Here is a 17,833-nt window from a genome sequence, read left to right as displayed (position 1 = left end):
TTTTTCCCTCAATACCAAAGCTCTAGAAGACCAGCAGGTAGATATCTTCACTTCTGACACTCTATATAGTCTTGCATGAACATAAAGGGTACGTGTAGATTTCCCACATGATATCTCACACTCACAGACACCATTTGAAACGCTTCTGTACCCTTTATGTCATGTAGTTTCTGTAGCATTACAAGGTAATCGTGACTCCACTAAATCCCATTACTCTAGTACATGTCCTGTGTTCAAGAACCCTGCCTAGCTGTGGTAACTGCTGTGTATCCTAACTGATGCTAACTTCATTTAATCAATTCTGTTCTCATGCTTTTATAAAACTGTGACATTTCAACTATTGACTGTGACTGATTTGTGTTGTAAAGACTCTAGAACATTGAGAAGCTTTGACACCGTTAACAAGCTCGTATGAAATCTTCTGCTTCTGGACGCTGTTCAGAGAGACGTCCCTTCCCCACTTTCACTAGCAGCTCTCAGTTGTCCTGTCACACATACCCGTGTGCCATTGTTTGTGTCCCATACTGTTACGTAACTTGGCAGAATGGCACAGTTAGCACATTCGTACCACAAAGAACTATTGTTGGTTTTATCCCAACTATTCGTTCTGATATGTTGGCTCCAGTTGATGGTTGTAATAAGGGTATTTTAACTTTTTACCATGTTGCCAAATCCTAACCCATAGTACCTCAGGCCCGCTGGGTTTTGACTGGAGATCTCTAAGTGTTTGTTCCATGTTTGTTGGGCAGGATGGAGGCCGAGCTTCAAGTACTACAACATGTGGGCGTCTCTTGCTGGGGCAATCCTATGTTGTGTCGTCATGTTTATCATCAACTGGTGGGCGGCCCTCTTGACCAACGTCATTGTCTTATCTCTCTACATCTACGTCAGCTACAAGAAACCAGGTGAACATACTTGAGCACCAGTCCATGTGTTCTTCAGCACAGACATTTCCTAACTAATGGGTTGCAGTTCTAATGATGGCGTTCTGGTTTTGGGAAGTTGGCTCTTTATGAAATTGTTGCGGCCTTGCATTTTCTGTATAGCTACTTTGAAATGATGTGTATTGTGAAAAGCGCTGTACAAATAAATGTGGATTGAATTGAATTACAGATGTGAACTGGGGCTCGTCCACTCAAGCTCTGACCTATCATCAGGCCCTGACACACAGTTTACAACTGTGCGGAGTAGCTGACCACATCAAAACCTACAGGTAATAGAGCCTGTGTGTGTGTGTGTTTCATGCTTGTTCTACCTGTAATTATTAATTGTAATTGTAAAAACTTTATTAATCACTTATTTCTATAGTGTTTCAGATTATTTTCCCCCTTTGGTTTAGTTTCCTACTGAAGGCTTGTTCTGATGATCTTGACTTGTGTATGTGCTGGATTTATTCATTATCACACAATGTATTTGAGGCTGTTGGTGCTTTAAGGCTGGAATAAACTACGTGACTTTTAAAATCTGCATCATGTACTAAACCAGTGCTTCTCAAACCTGTCCTGGGACTCCAGCCATCACACTTTTTTGGTGTCTCCCTCATCTAACACACCTGATTCAACTAACCACCAGAGGACTGCCTTCAGAGGACTCGTGTTGGCTTCACCTCCTGTCTACTGAGATACCTTCATCTGATCGATTTTTGAAAAGCATAGATGTATCGTTTGCTGCAAAGGTTACCTACAAAGTTATTGTCTGATAAGGCAGCGTTTGCGCACGAAGGTTCCTCACGAAACTGATTCCGGACAGACTTCTTAGGCAGCGTAACGGTTTAAATATCTACAATAAAATAGAGCGAGCTTTGGTAAAAACTAAACAAATATTTAATTACTCGCTAGAAATTACATAAGTGGTCAAAAACTTACACTTACACACAAATTGACGACCAACAGCAAAGTTCAGATGCCATCCTTTTTCTTGCTCAACTGTCACAGAATGGAAAGCACAGGATTGTGGGATATCAAAGGCAGTGAAGGATACATCTATGCTGCTTTCACAAATTGACGCAGCCCTTTTATTGCAATCTCTACTAATGAGGCAACAAGTCGGCTGCCTAGGTTTTCGGACGCAGCCTCGAGTTGTGTGTTTAATGAGGAAGACGTGCAGAGGTGGGGGGTCACAGGACAGGTTTAAGAAGCACTGCACTGCATGATAAATGACAACAAGACAACAAAAATCGTCAATTCAAAAAATATCAGACGTGTTTAATCTCTGACTAGATGGATTCATAGTGTGAAGTCTGTTGATTTTCTGTGAAATCTGTGAACTCCGACTGCCCAAAATCTGCAGACTGGCTTTGACTTTCAGCAACTAGTGTTGACTTTTCCAGACTGCAAACCGGGGCAAAAGTTGTGTAGTGTATTCCAGCTTTCAGATGCTTTATCCATGTGCTCAAGCTCTAGAGAAGATGTTCAAGAAGACGTGGAGCATATCATCTGATTTAGTGTACTTTAGTATGTTTATCGTTACTACTTTGTAGTGATAATGATTACAAAGTTGACAGCAAAAAAAAAGAAAAAGAAAAAAGAGAGAACGGTTCCAAAGGACATTTGCTGTGTATCACTTACAGTTCCATCCAGACGCCGGCCGTGACCCACCAAAGGGTTTTACACATCACTTAACTGGGCTGAATAATAGTTTGATAGTAAGTTTATAATTATGAGTTGATTTTAGTAATCACTCAGAGTTAGTCACCCTGTAATCAATCATTTTATTCCTTAAAACTCATCTTTGATCACCAAAATGACATATTTAGGCGGTCTTCATGTCTTAAAATATCTTGAATGTAACTCGACACCCTTGCCTCATTTAGTATGCGCGGTTCTATGAATATGCAAATGAGCCCCGCCTCCACTCACTCACTCAGCTCAGAGATCCACTGGTTGACGATCACACGTTGATCTGATTGGTTACAAGGTAGTTTGTGACGTCAGAAACACCAGCGATTTCAAAGCGTGTTTTTGAGACGGTCTTTGGTTCACTGCAGTTTTAAGGAGGAAATACTCCTATGAATTTACACATGGTTTGTCTTAAAGCACATTAAAAACACCACATAGATATATAAACAACATTTAAAAGCTGGATTTTCACCACAGAGGGGCTTTAATAATGATCTATCCCCTAAACCAAGTCGTCATACATTTTTATAAAAAAAATTTTATGTGGACTCAAAAGAAAAGCCATAAGGTAAATGACAAAACACAGTTAATTGCTGTACATAACAAATTATTAACTTAACATATTTAGATGAAAATTGTCAGCATCACCATAGCATGGAGTAAGGATAGTAATAAGTGCCAGAAACAAACCCTCCACATACTGAAATGGAGATTGATTTTCTACGTTTGATATGGAGGATCTATGGAAACAATTGCAAAGTATTCCTGCACCATGCAGTGACCAATGTGACGAAGCTTTAAACCAAGGCAATAATAAATGTTTAAATGTTTAATTCGAAGTATATGTTATGGATAATTTATTCTAATGGACCTCTTTTGGTTTTACTTTACCCCTAAACATTGACTATCCCATTAACTATCAAACATGTACTAGCATGTAGTTAAGCAAAGTGCCGTCATAATTCATAAACCTGACTCCAGGCAAAGTCAAGGTTAGAGCTTCAATGGTCACTTGACTAGTTCAAGCTTGAAAATCTTTGCCATTGATTGTTCAAAAAAAAGTATATATTTTTCTTTAAATGCAATCAAAATATGTAAAATGATTGAGTGACTAAGACATGCATGAAAAATCATAATGGAATTGATTGAGGGAAAAATAGATGTAATAGTGTTTTGTTTCATTATGAGTGCTCTAGATTGACTGATCTTCAGTGTGTGTGTGTGCTCAGACTGAATCACATGTTGAGCGCAGAGGAAGAGTTGCTAGATCCTCCAGGGTCAGAGATTACCGTTTTTCTGACAGTACCTTCAAATCAAACGCTTTACCCTCAATAATCCTGTTTTATTCTTAACATTTTTGCTTTGAAGCTCTCTAATCTGAGCTGTGTGTTCTGCACTCGACTGGACCGATGACCCTAGAGGTCATGAGAACGTAATGCACGGCACACTATGTGCTGCTTTTGCTTGACGTCGCAGTTTATGGCGCTTTGTACATTGGCGTTCATTAAAGTGTAAAGTTCTGAGGATCTCGCGGTGTGTGACGTTCAGATGACATGTGCTGGTGTGGTGTGTCTCTTCTAGGCCTCAGTGTCTGGTGATGACTGGAGCTCCAAACTCACGGCCAGCCATTCTTCATCTGGTCCATGCCTTCACCAAGAACGTGGGTCTGATGGTGTGCGGTCACGTGCGCATCGTGAGTACCTTCTGTAATGTCTGATATCTGTCAATACGTGGAGAACATGTGGGGTGTGTGTGTGTGTGTTTAGGAGCGAGTAGAATGTTGTGCGATCCGTTTTTTGACTGTGCTAATTGGCACATGTTCTTGGAGTAATAAAACTTCCCTGAACTCAGTGGGGACAGTGATTATAGTTGTTGAAAATAAAGCGTCTCCTTTAGGGGTCCGTGTGGACCATGCTAATAGTGCATTGTCTGGAAAAGCTTCCATGAGCTCATTTCACAAAACACGCTCCTGGAATCAAAATCACACCAGGTTGGTTGAAACCAGAAACCAGCACCTGGTTTCTCCAAGTTTCTTTCTCCATTCTGTCACTGATGGAGTTTGGGGGTTCTTGTCACTGTCGCCTCTGGCTCGCTTAGTTGAGGACACTGAATATTCAACAGTATTATTGATATAACTGTACACTGACACTGTATGAGAACTGAACTGAGCTGGACGATGACATCACTGTTTTCTGCGGAGCTGTTTTATTCATGAATTGAACTCATTTAATAATTGATGATCTTTACACAGTTATAGAACTGAATCAACACTGAGCTGAACAATGACTCTGTTGTCTTTTATAGCTCTGTACAGCAGAACTGAACTCTGTTCGCATCACTGATCATTATTTCCCTGTTTCTCACTGTGAAGCTGCTTTGAAACAGTCTGTATTGTAGTGTATAAATAAAGGTGACTTGATGTTCCTGCGGCATCACTTCAACTGGTCTCTTTCCTTTGGTTTCTGTGTTCGTTCACAGAGTTCTCGGCGGCCCAACTTCAAGGAGTTGAACAGTGATATGGTGCGCTACCAGAGGTGGCTCCTCAACAACAACTCCAAGGCATTTTACACACCCGTGGTGGCTGAAGACCTTCGGCAAGGAACACAGTACCTGCTGCAGGTGCGTGTGTGTGTGTGTGTGTTTTCAATTCTGAGGGGTTTTTATAGTCCTATTCACAAAAGATTTGTTTAATACTTGTTTTAGGATCTTGCTCACTGGTTAATTTTTGCTTCTCCTACAAGTTTTGTCCAATGTTTACCGAAGTTGGCTCACATAATGTGCATGTCAATCCTTACAAAGTTACTGCATTTTTAACTTTAGCCTTTTCATTGGTCAGAAGCTCATTTGCACCAATTGGACTAAAATCCCTTGGCCTTTTTGTTTCCTGCTCAGTTCAGTGTTCACGTGACCCTGTAATCTGCTCACTGCAGACTTCTGTGCTTTAACCTATTTTAAGATATTTACTTCTGCTGTGCGTTTGCTGATTTGACCTACATTATGGGGCCAAAACTGGCTTCCCAGAACCTGACTCTCTACATTATTGGACATGCTAACTGTGGCAGTAAATCAAAAACACTGAATAAGCATTACAAATGTTTTAGTTAAAAATGCAAATGAGTTGGGTTATAGAAAATGTCATGAGCTCAGTATTAAAACCATTTTTTGCCTATGGAAGGTCCTAATAAACCAAACTGTGTGTGTGTTTTACAGGCTGCTGGACTGGGTAGATTGAGGCCCAACACTCTGGTGCTTGGTTTCAAAAACGACTGGCGTATTGGAGATATAAAGGATGTTGAGACCTACATAAACCTAATACAGTGGGTTTAATCTTGTGTTTCAAATCAATCCACTATTAATAATTATCCTCTTGAATTAGTGTGTCATCAGTTTTTACTATGCTAGTACAGTGGTACGAGTGGTTTGTTTTCTGAAATCTGGTTACGTCCCAGAGTCATCCGTGTAACATGAGTTTCTTGAATTTTTCTTGCAGTAGAGCGAGAAATAGATGCAAAAATGTGCAAAACAGCTTGTGACAGACAGGCAGCAGTGGCGTCAAAGACTCTCGCGCTCAGAAATGCTTGTACATGATCTACAGTGCTTGATTTGTAAATTAATAATTGCAAATTGTGACCGACACTGACCCAACAGCTTAGGTTTTCCCAGAACACACACAATGACGTCACTGAACTGTCAGAGCATCCTTCACAAGTTTCTGCTCAGCTTTAACTAAAGCCTAGTGTATTATCCTGTCATGTGTGTAGCTACACTGAGGCTAAGAATCATGCAGTCGATCAGTGGTATTCTCACCGACGACGTTGTTGCCTTTTCCAATACATGGATTTCTGATTCTGACTGATCAAACTCCCGTTGCTCGTGTCTCCTGCTATCCTGATTAGTATTAGCAGCTCCTCTCTTTTGATCAGAAACACCATCAGCTTTAATCATGGATATGGAAATGGAATATATGCTTGACATTTGGCGATATTAACTTATTTTATTAGAATAGTTCTTGAACTTAAGAAAGCTGATCAGAAATATATACAGTGAGGAAAATAAGTATTTGAACACCCTGCTATTTTGCAAGTTCTCCCACTTGGAAATCATGGAGGGGTCTGAAATTGTCATCGTAGGTGCATGTCCACTGTGAGAGACATAATCTAAAAAAAAAAAATCCAGAAATCACAATATATGATTTTTTAACGATTTATTTGTATGATACAGCTGCAAATAAGTATTTGAACACCTGTCTATCAGCTAGAATTCTGACCCTCAAAGACCTGTTAGTCTGCCTTTAAAATGTCCACCTCCACTCCATTTATTATCCTAAATTAGATGCACCTGTTTGAGGTCGTTAGCTGCATAAAGACACCTGTCCACCCCATACAATCAGTAAGAATCCAACTACTAACATGGCCAAGACCAAAGAGCTGTCCAAAGACACTAGAGACAAAATTGTACACCTCCACAAGGCTGGAAAGGGCTATGGGGAAATTGCCAAGCAGCTTGGTGAAAAAAGGTCCACTGTTGGAGCAATCATTAGAAAATGGAAGAAGCTAAACATGACTGTCAATCTCCCTCGGACTGGGGCTCCATGCAAGATCTCACCTCGTGGGGTCTCAATGATCCTAAGAAAGGTGAGAAATCAGCCCAGAACTACACGGGAGGAGCTGGTCAATGACCTGAAAAGAGCTGGGACCACCGTTTCCAAGGTTACTGTTGGTAATACACTAAGACGTCATGGTTTGAAATCATGTATGGCACGGAAGGTTCCCCTGCTTAAACCAGCACATGTCAAGGCCCGTCTTAAGTTTGCCAATGACCATTTGGATGATCCAGAGGAGTCATGGGAGAAACTTTTTGGTCATAATTCCACTAAACGTGTTTGGAGGAAGAAGAATGATGAGTACCATCCCAAGAACACCATCCCTACTGTGAAGCATGGGGGTGGTAGCATCATGCTTTGGGGGTGTTTTTTTGCAGATGGGACAGGGCGACTGCACTGTATTAAGGAGAGGATGACCGGGGCCATGTATTGCGAGATTTTGGGGAACAACCTCCTTCCCTCAGTTAGAGCATTGAAGATGGGTCGAGGCTGGGTCTTCCAACATGACAATGACCCGAAGCACACAGCCAGGATAACCAAGGAGTGGCTCTGTAAGAAGCATATCAAGGTTCTGGCGTGGCCTAGCCAGTCTCCAGACCTAAACCCAATAGAGAATCTTTGGAGGGAGCTCAAACTCCGTGTTTCTCAGCGACAGCCCAGAAACCTGACTGATCTAGAGAAGATCTGTGTGGAGGAGTGGGCCAAAATCCCTCCTGCAGTGTGTGCAAACCTGGTGAAAAACTACAGGAAACGTTTGACCTCTGTAATTGCAAACAAAGGCTACTGTACCAAATATTAACATTGATTTTCTCAGGTGTTCAAATACTTATTTGCAGCTGTATCATACAAATAAATAGTTAAAAAATCATACATTGTGATTTCTGGATTGTTTTTTTTAGATTATGTCTCTCACAGTGGACATGCACCTACAATGACAATTTCAGACCCCTCCATGATTTCTAAGTAGGAGAACTTGCAAAACAGCAGGGTGTTCAAATACTTATTTTCCTCACTGAATATGCTGAGGGCCAATAGCAAAACATAACCTCCACAATAAATACATTTGCATTAACCTTGCTCGGTCTCTCACACGCACGCACTGTCACCATGTAATGCACTTGTTTATGCCGGATCATTTAAATGTCGGAACGCAAAAATCCAAAATTGGACATTTGCCGTAACAAATTAAGCACTGGTATCTACACACAGTAGTTCCTTCAGGCGGACCACTCCAGTGAGGAGCTGTTGCAAACCTCACAGCACAATGTTGAACATTTATATATGTTTTCTGACATTGTTTTTCATAAATGTGCCCTGTCCTTTTCAGGTGCACTTATGTGTTTCTAGTGCATATACAGCTGATGAACGTCTGGTAGAGGTCTATGAGTAAATGCAGCTTTAAAGTAAATGGTTTGGGTCTTCCTCCTGAGAGACATTAACTCTTGTTTATTTGTGTGTGTTTGTGTGTGTAGCGATGCGTTTGATTTTCAGTATGGTGTCGTCATTCTCAGACTGCGAGAGGGACTCGATATTTCTCACATTCAAGGCCAAGGTACAGTGCTGTACAGTTATTACTACATTAACCAGTCATTTCTTAAAATAAGCATATTTTGACACATGCTGTTGAGTTATTGTCTGTTAGCTTCAGGAGAGTGTGTAATCAGCGGGTCACTAGCTGTGAACTACACAAGTATGATATTGATTCTGTTCCTATGAGAGGGAATGTAAAGGACAGTATTTGAACTCTAAAAGTCTATAATCAGGCATGTCCAGATGTGAACATCATGCTGTCTCAAAGACTTTAAAGTGTTTGTGCGGATGAAATTGTCCATGTAATGAGGTCATTTTCTGTTAATTTGCCATTCACGCTAAATTTGAATTTGCCTTGACCTCAAAGCTGAACTTTGCTTTGTCTCTAAAGATGATTCTTCAGGTTTGAAGGATGTGGTGGTTTCGGTCGACATGAGTAAAGATTCGGATGGAGACTCGTCCAAACCCTCCTCCAAGGCCACCAGTGTCCAGAACAGCCCAGCCGTCCAGAAAGGTTAGCAGCACCTTCTCTTCTCTCTGTGTTCATGGATAAGCTCTGGTTTTGAAGTTGCACTTGTTCTTCAGTTATATGTATCCTTTAAATAATCTTCTGTTCTGGGAGAAAATGCTGAAAGCGAAATCTCAGATGAGATTATTTCCCAGGAGTTTAGTAAAATGTTCCTCTTCGGCAGTAGTTGCTCAGAGCAGAATGTATGTTGACCTTCTGATCCTTCTGATCCTTCATGTCCCTTCGGGGCCGGTTCTCATCAAAAGCATTTCACTTCCTAACTCATCCACACTCCATGTGTTTTCTGAAATGTCTGCCCAATACAACACAACAAACAACAAAGCGTGTTCTCAGATGTGTGTGAGCTGGGAACCGAGTGTTTACACGGCTTGTCATGTTTGTAGTTAGTCAATGATAAATTACATGGAGGGCTGAAGTTTGGGCCCTCTCAGCACCATCTGACATCGCCGGGCTCTCTGAAGGCTGAGAAAATACTCATAAAAAACAAATATAGCTGCAAGCGGCGACCAGCAGGGGTCAAGCAGATGAGGAAACTGGAGATATGAGCAGAACTGCCACACATGAAAGGGTGCTCTCTGTAGACGGATCAGATGCGTTGAGGATTTTAGTGGAGCAGAATCGGCTGAAATTTGGCCTGTCACCAATTTTTCTAAATGTGCATTCACAAAAGTGTTCAGGTCTTCCCCACACCTGAAGTGTTCATTGACTTGTATTTGCCAAATTTCTAGGACAACAATGACAACATTAATTGGTTTCTAAATGCACATTTGATTTGGGTGAAATAGGACTAACAGCCCTTATGCACTGTTGATACCCCAGATGATGTTTGCAAAAAACAAAACAAAAGGCATGATACTTGCGAAGTAAACGCATGCACAAAACAACCTGCCCCCAAAACCCACAAAATCACACACGAAAATGAATGGCCGAGACAAGTTGCTCTATCTTGCATAATTTGTCAAAAACAAATGAACACTTCAGCTACAGTGCAGAACACACAGAAGTGAAGTGACACCATTACATATCCGTAGATGGAGAACAAATGCAAACACACACATTGAAACGCATGTAACACACAAAACCTCATGTTCAGGTTTGACTGTAATGTGACAAAAAATTAGCCTAGAAATCTAGAGGCACCCTAGCGGCAGCTAAATGTATTTTGCAGCCAGGGCAGTCTAGCAACTCTCCACTGACTTTCGAGCTGCAAAAACCTAAATTGGGTCAGGCCGATCACGTCATGTATAGAGTAGGCGGGGGGGGGGCTTAACATAATGACGACAGAGTTGCGACGGTTACCTGCCACTTGAAAATAAAGAATGGCTGCTGCTGCAGGCGAACAGTCTTTCGAATCGGCTTTGGCCGCGACTCTGGAGGACTTGGAGTTAGGTTTTTCTTTGAGAAAAGAACAGCACTTAAGTCATTCTTAAAAAAAGGAAGATGTGTTCTTAGTTTTGCCGGCCAGATATGGCAAAAGTTTAATCTATCAACTAGCTCCGCTGTTGGGAATACGCTCTGGTTGGGTGAAGCGCTGTCCTATTGCGTGCAGAGGGAATTTGAAAGACAGCCGTTTATCCCGCCCCTTGGATTGAGCCGTGTCTATGGTGAGTTGCCAGACCCAACATCTTGATGTAGATCTGGCTTGCCAGGCTAACAAAAAATGATAATACAAAAGAATGCTAAACTTTGACCAAAGGTCATTTTATTCTCATAATACATATTTTATTTCTTACCAAATCGAAATGGAAAAACTTGTGGAAAGATGTACACCTATGTGGAAATGATCCATTGAGCGATCCTCTGCTGCCACCTGATGGCTATAGGGGAAGTTACATGTTATTTAATTTTAAAAGTGTTTGTTTTCCATTTGATGGCAGCAATCTTCTGTTCTTAAATTGAATTTATATAAACGTTTCTCTCTCTCTCTCTCTCTCTCTCTCTCTCTCTCTCTCTCTCTCTCTCTCTCTCTCTCTCTCTCTCTCTCTCTCTCTCTCTCTCTCTCTCTCTCTCTCTCTCTCTCTCTCTCTCTCTCTCTCTCTCTAAAAAAAAAATGACACATTGTTACATCACATTGCACACCCTAAATTGATCATAATTCACAGAATCATCATCATTAAGCTGCTCACGATCTGCATGACCAGCTCATGTGGATGAGTGTGTGCCGTCATCAGTGTGTGTTGATGAAGATGATGCAGCTCTTGAGGTTTCCCAGCCTCATAATAAACTGCAGCAGAACAAATGTCTCTCTGTTTGACTGACGCACGGTTCCCATCGCAGCATTAGCAGACTTTTAACCCTCTCATGTTTTTCTCCAGATGAGGATGATGATGGCAAAGCTCACACTCGGCCGCTGTTGAAGAAAGGCACGTTTCTCTCATTCTCACTCTCCGCTCATTCTGTCTCACACCTGCATGCACCTTTTCTCTGCAACATTTTAGGAAACGCCGCTTTGAGTGTTTTCTGCTGGTGTGACCTCTGACCTGATCTAGATGTGTTAGTGTGTTTCAGCTCCAATGATGTCACTTCCTGTCACGTTCTAATTCTCTGTGTCTTCCTGCAGGGTTGCTTGTCTTTCCCACTGAAGAGTCTGCTTCAGTCTCTTTCCTTTCTTCTGTCTGCTTATGGATGATTGTTATTATTTGTGTGTGTCCTGATCTGGAGTGTGATGGTGTGTGTTTGTGACTCCAGATAAGCGGAGCCCGACGCTTCCTCTGAACGTAGCGGACCAGCGGCTGTTGGACGCCAGTCAGCAGTTCCAGCAGAAGCAGGGCAAGGGGACGGTCGACGTGTGGTGGCTCTTTGATGATGGGGGTGAGTGTAAAACATTTGCAAACTTACAATTGACTGTTCGCAAAGACCCGCCCCCTTTGGTTACTGTTGCTATGTCAAGCCACTCCTCTCTCACGCCACACCATGTTCTCACACAGTGAACAATACATCGCGGAGAAGAGAGGACACTGACAACACACTGACAACACACTGAGACAGGGTACTTTTGATATGAAACAAAGTCTCAACTTTCAAATGTGGTCATTTTTTAAAGAAATTTAAGCACATGCTGTTTTGTGGCTCTTTAATGTGTCGTGACAGATCGCTCAGTTAAAGCTGCTCGTGAACCGATCATCTCATCCTTCTAGTTCATTTATAGCATCAAATAAACATGAATGAACATCAGAAGGAATGTTTCAAACGTGGAAAGACGTCAGTATATTCATATCCACCGGCGATAATCTACTAACTCTCCTGACTGCTCTGTCAACAAAGATGGCGGATTATGATTGGTCAGATCGCCTGTCAATCCAACTCTCTGCGAAGGGTGAATTGCGATGCATCGTGAAATCTGACGTTTTGGTCACAATTCGATTGGGTTTATATGGGAATGATTCATTAAATTCTTCAAAATATGTTGGGAAAACAAATGGAACAAGAAGACGAAATGCAGCATGGATGAAGTGTCATTATGTCGTGTGTAGTCTGAGACCCGCACAGAGTCGTTTACCTGGATCATTAACCGCTGTCGGCAAAGGCAAAGTTTCCTCTTTTTGTTAGCGAAAGTTAATGTTCTCGCGGAGTAAACCTGGGAAAGCTGCTTAGCCTTCTGTCTGGAATATCTCCAGCGCTGCCAGGGGGAATAAGAGAGATCAAGAGAGGAAATAGTATAGCAGATCTTCACTTGTCCTGCCAAGAATCACTGGCTCAACCAGTAAAAATAGTTACTGTGTTTGACTCTGCAGTCTGTTCCTAATGTCATGGAAACAGCAATTGCATATTATAGACTTGTAATTAAAAGCTGCCGTTATGTTGAAATAATAAAATCCCCTGGTAATGAGTACAGCAAAGAGACATTAAAGCAATACTGTTCACAACAAGGTAAGAGAAACCCTAAAAACACGACCAAAATTCATATCAGACTAGTCTCACGTTAATGATCACTCACTAATGATCTAACTTTTTCACTCACCGGTCAATTTGGCTACTACATTAAGCAATCTACTAGCCATTCAGAACCACAACTAGCAACAAAAAAAAAAGGGTAAGAAAAGAAATAAATAATAAATAAATAAACGCTTCGCGTCGGGTTCCCGATCAGCCTGAAGGGGTTGTATTCGCTATAACAACCGCCTCGCTCTACATTATCCTGCTTATTACATGGCTACCTAACAAATAAATCAATAATTTGACACAAAATATTGATTTTAAAAAGGAGTTTATTGATTTAAAAACGATTATATTGCCAGAGTGAACAAGTCAAGTCAAGTCATTTTCATTTATATAGCGCTTTTAACAATGTAGATTGTCTCAAAGCAGCTTTACAGAGATAAATGTATAATTTAACGTAAGATTGTTTTGGCTTTATAGCGGTTCTTTAATAAAGTTATTTTCCAGCTAAAGTTAGTTTTGATTGATTCGCTTCCGTCGCAACGATCATTTGTTTTTAAATTAGGGCCGCCAAGACGACACCATTCTCTCTACACAGACTTTAAACGCGAACCTGTGAGAAACGCTGATGGCGTTCAGATGCGCATTAAGAACGGGTTCAATAGTTATGTGCGTTTGAATATATGTGTGCAGGTTTGGAATTCCCTACAAACCAAGCCTAAACAAAGTACTGGTGTATCCTTATAGTTTTGATTCAGAATTTAATTTAATTTTATCAATTCGGGGTAGATACGCAAATTGAGTTTTCCCGACGACGCGTTATCTGTAGAGTGGGAAAGGGATCCTCCATAGGGAGAGACTAGTTGGCCCTTCAGCACTGCGTTGACACCGGGTCCAGGCGAAGGTCCTTCATCAGATCTGGATACGGCCTGGATCCGGCAGGCTGCGGGAAAACCTTGGGATAAACAAAGACACTAAAATTAGCGTAGATGCCATTCTTCTCATGATGTAACAAGTATATCAGGATTTATGGGAAGTGTTCCCGGTTCCAGCTGACCTAATCTATGCAGCCTAATATTGAATTATAGAAGTCTATATGTGTTATGTGTATGCTAGGTCAAAGAGATGTGTCTTTAATCTAGATTTGAACTGACAGAGTGTGTCTGCTTCCCGGACAATGGTAGGAAGGCTGTTCCAAAGTTTTGGTGCTAAGTAGGAAAAGGATCTACCGCCAGCAGTCGATTTTGATATTCTAGGTATTATCAACTGAACAGAACTGCGTCCATAGCAACGCTCTGTTTTTCATGGCAACGGTGTGTTTACGCAGCGTCTGTTATCAAGAAATAACACACCGCATTCTACATTGGAATTCAACCAAGCCATGTAATATATAATATAATATAATATAATATAATATAATATAATATAATATAAGCTGTTACGAAGTTAATCTGGATTATTTCTTTTTTTCCCATATATATATATATATATATATATATATATATATATATATATATATATATATATATATATATATATATATATATATATATATATATATATATATATATATATATATATATATATATATATATATATACACACACCAAAAATGTGTTTTAAGTGGACAGATCAATACAGTACAAAGAACATAAAAAAAATGTAGGATGTTGGAAAATAACTCTCTTTTCTGTTAAACAAATGCTTTTTTAATCTTTGCTATTGCTTCAATGCAAATGAACAAGCGTGCCGTTATTAGTTGAGTAATGACATATATATAATCAAGTAAACCAGATATGAGCAGATTCTGCGCAATACGCTGTATTTAATATATCATGATGATTCACGAGTAATTGCGCTAAATCTGTGGAGATTTGGCTTACGTGAACTTCCCCAGTAAAGTGAGTGAACATAAGTAAAACGCCAAATCGGCTAGTGATTTGACAGAGTTGCCTTGATCCGCCACAGTTGACTTTTACGTGCATTTGGCGGGTTGGCGTGTTAAAGCTGCTCTAAGTGATGTCACTTCTTGTTGACGTTCGAAGTATTGTCAAACAAAACGGTGGCTAGCTCGACCCTCCCTCCTCCTCATCCCGTCCCCTCCCCGTTCCGTGCTTCCTGAAACAGGCTTTTCCGATGTGAATTCGGGACTTCGCGCGTTTCTTCTCCTTTTCCTATTCTTTGCTTTTTGTTCATCGGAGTGTCGTCTCTTTGGTCGTGTGTCGGCCACATCAAAACTCAAGAGAATATAGTTCTAACGTTAGTTGTTGTCGAGGACGTCTCTCCTCTAGCTAACTTCCCTCTTCATGCTTCTCTCTCCTCCACCCCCCCCACACCCCCCTTCATGTGCACGCGCACTAACCCCCCCACCCCCAAATCATTCTTGTCGGTGATTGGCTGGAACACTGTTTGTTATGTTTCGTGGTCCAGGCTGGGCCAGTTTGTTTTTGTTGCCGTTTGTGGAGCCTGGGCTGTCTACAGAGACCGCGTTTTGTTAGTGTGTGTTCAGGGGACAGCAGCTAGCGGATAGTGAGGAGATGTTTGCTGTGTGTGACAAATGTATGGCCTAAAAAATGCATGACATCGCTCCGAGCACCTTTAAGTGACAGGAAGCTCTGTGTGTGTGCAGAAAACCTGTCAGACAGCGTACGAGTACTTGAGTTCATTCACATGAGCGTCTAAAGTCATGTGATCATTCAAACTGACAAGACTTGATGAAGAACATTCCAGCGTCTGTGCCGAGCGTCGTTTAGAGAAATCCTGTATTTTGAGTGAAGCAATGGCTTGAGCTCTTCAACTCCAGACATCGGCTACAAGAGCATCGCTTCAGTCGTGTAGTCTACAGATGACACGAGTCCGGATGAGGAGTTGCTCCGATGGGAAGGGCGAGACAGGGCTTCCTGTTTTACAAGGCAAATCTGTATGACATACTGTATTATCACATCTTGTGTATCCTATTTAACCATTGAGAGCCACTTTAGTACTGTAAAGGTCATGTGTTGTTGCTTTAACACACGCAGTCAATGCACAGACGCATACTTGACAGCAGTAAAGTGGCTCTGCAGCATTTCATGACACACACACGCACGCACGCACACACACCCACACAGATCTGAACTCGTGTCAGACCTGTCAGTGTTTAAGGCCGCTGTAAAAGTGTTTCCTTCAGGATCAGCACATCTAAACTTAGCAACAAAAGAAACCCTTTATAGACCAAGGACCCTTTTTAGGAAACTGTATTTTAAAGATAATTTAGTAAAATCCTAATTGTTTTTATATATCTATTGGAAAGTGTTTAAAGGTGCATTGCGCAAGTCTCTGAGTTTTTGCAGAACTATGCCCCCTTCTGGCGACACGCGAAACTGCAACCAGAGTTGTGCACGCGGTTACGTGGAGTTTGCGTTGGGGTTTGGGATGAACTAGAAGCCGGTCTCTTTGAATCCATCTTCTACTTTTGCAAAAGTCGCTCGAGTTGTCTTCGCTGATGCGGATAATGGCGGCGAATACACAAACCTGCCAGACATAGCCAGGTGAGCGTGAACGCGCATGATGTCACGCCCAGTCGATTCCGACCCGAATCCCTCTTATTTATTTTACTGTACAGGACTATAGAGGCAATCGCAGTGATCATAGAAGGGCTCATTCAGCCCATCAGGCAATTGTTTAAGCATGTATGGGTTAGAAAAACGTTGTTCTTGATCAATGAAGCATAAACCGTATCTGCAGAGGCACCTGTGAATCAGTTTACAGGCAGGAGACGATTAAAGTCACAGTCACAGTACAGAGAGCTTTCTACTGACTGAAGTCACATGATCAGCGGTGTGAACCTGCTGTAGTCAGGAGGCGTGAGCGCTGCAGACGTGGAACACGTGTACTTGCAGATCTCACAGAGACTACTTCTCATATACTGACCCTCATTATTACATTTCTGTCAAGTTTATCTTTGTGTATTAACAGATTTAACAACATTTACATGTTATGATGTTATGTGTTCTTTGTACTAATGCATGTGTAGTACTTCCTCTCCTGCTAGATCATGTGCAGTGTGTAATGTGTCCTCATCTGTGTCAGGTCTGACGCTGCTGATCCCATATCTCATCGCCAATAAGAAGAAGTGGAAGGACTGCAAGATCCGCGTGTTCATCGGTGGAAAGATCAACAGGATCGACCACGACCGCAGAGCGTGCGTAATATTACATATACACATATGTAGTGTCATAACAGCATTATTTATATTAGAATCATAACTGAGAAGAATATGCTTTTCTTTCTTTTTTCTATAGAAGAACACGGTCAACATGCATGACACATGAACTATAAGAATATGCTTTTCTTTGATATTTGACTTCATCTCTCAGATGACAGGTCTAGTCCTGTAGAGTTGAGATCACACAGACGAGTGAAAGCTGGACCATGAATCATATTAGTATGCGGTTTCTTTTTACATAAAGCGCTCTCTGTGTGTGTGTGTGTGTGTGAGACAAATGTTTCCCATTGTCCTCTGCAGCTGCTGCCAGTGCCTTTGTTAGCTATAATTAGCCGTGTTCCAGCGGTAAGGTCTTCATAGAAACTGTGAGAGGTCTTTCACATGTTCAACTGCACATGTGTGGCTTCATTTCCATGGATGTGTTGAATCTGACACACAGTCTTCATCACCAGTAAAAGCAGAACGGT

The 17,833-nt window shown here is 41.4% G+C and overlaps 1 protein-coding gene across 2 annotated transcripts in view; it reads left to right on the top strand.

Moving 5' to 3' along the window:
- slc12a2 (solute carrier family 12 member 2) overlaps positions 1–17,833 on the top strand; it is a 63,171-nt gene that overhangs the window by 36,722 nt on the left and 8,616 nt on the right. For both annotated transcript variants that reach the window (XR_014626390.1, XM_084401499.1), the window contains exons 14-23: positions 750–905; positions 1,114–1,213; positions 4,200–4,311; positions 5,097–5,237; positions 5,829–5,935; positions 8,694–8,773; positions 9,143–9,265; positions 11,596–11,643; positions 11,969–12,091; positions 17,231–17,342. Coding sequence is in view for 1 of the 2 variants with exons in the window: in XM_084401499.1 (XP_084257625.1) it covers positions 750–905; positions 1,114–1,213; positions 4,200–4,311; positions 5,097–5,237; positions 5,829–5,935; positions 8,694–8,773; positions 9,143–9,265; positions 11,596–11,643; positions 11,969–12,091; positions 17,231–17,342 (1,102 nt within the window). In the remaining variant the exon portion in view is untranslated. The remainder of the gene's footprint in view (positions 1–749; positions 906–1,113; positions 1,214–4,199; positions 4,312–5,096; positions 5,238–5,828; positions 5,936–8,693; positions 8,774–9,142; positions 9,266–11,595; positions 11,644–11,968; positions 12,092–17,230; positions 17,343–17,833) is intronic.

Source organism: Rutilus rutilus (assembly GCF_951802725.1).
Source record: "Rutilus rutilus genome assembly, chromosome: 25".
NCBI classification, from domain to species: Eukaryota; Metazoa; Chordata; class Actinopteri; order Cypriniformes; family Leuciscidae; genus Rutilus; species Rutilus rutilus.
This window is presented reverse-complemented; position numbering and strand designations above follow the sequence as displayed.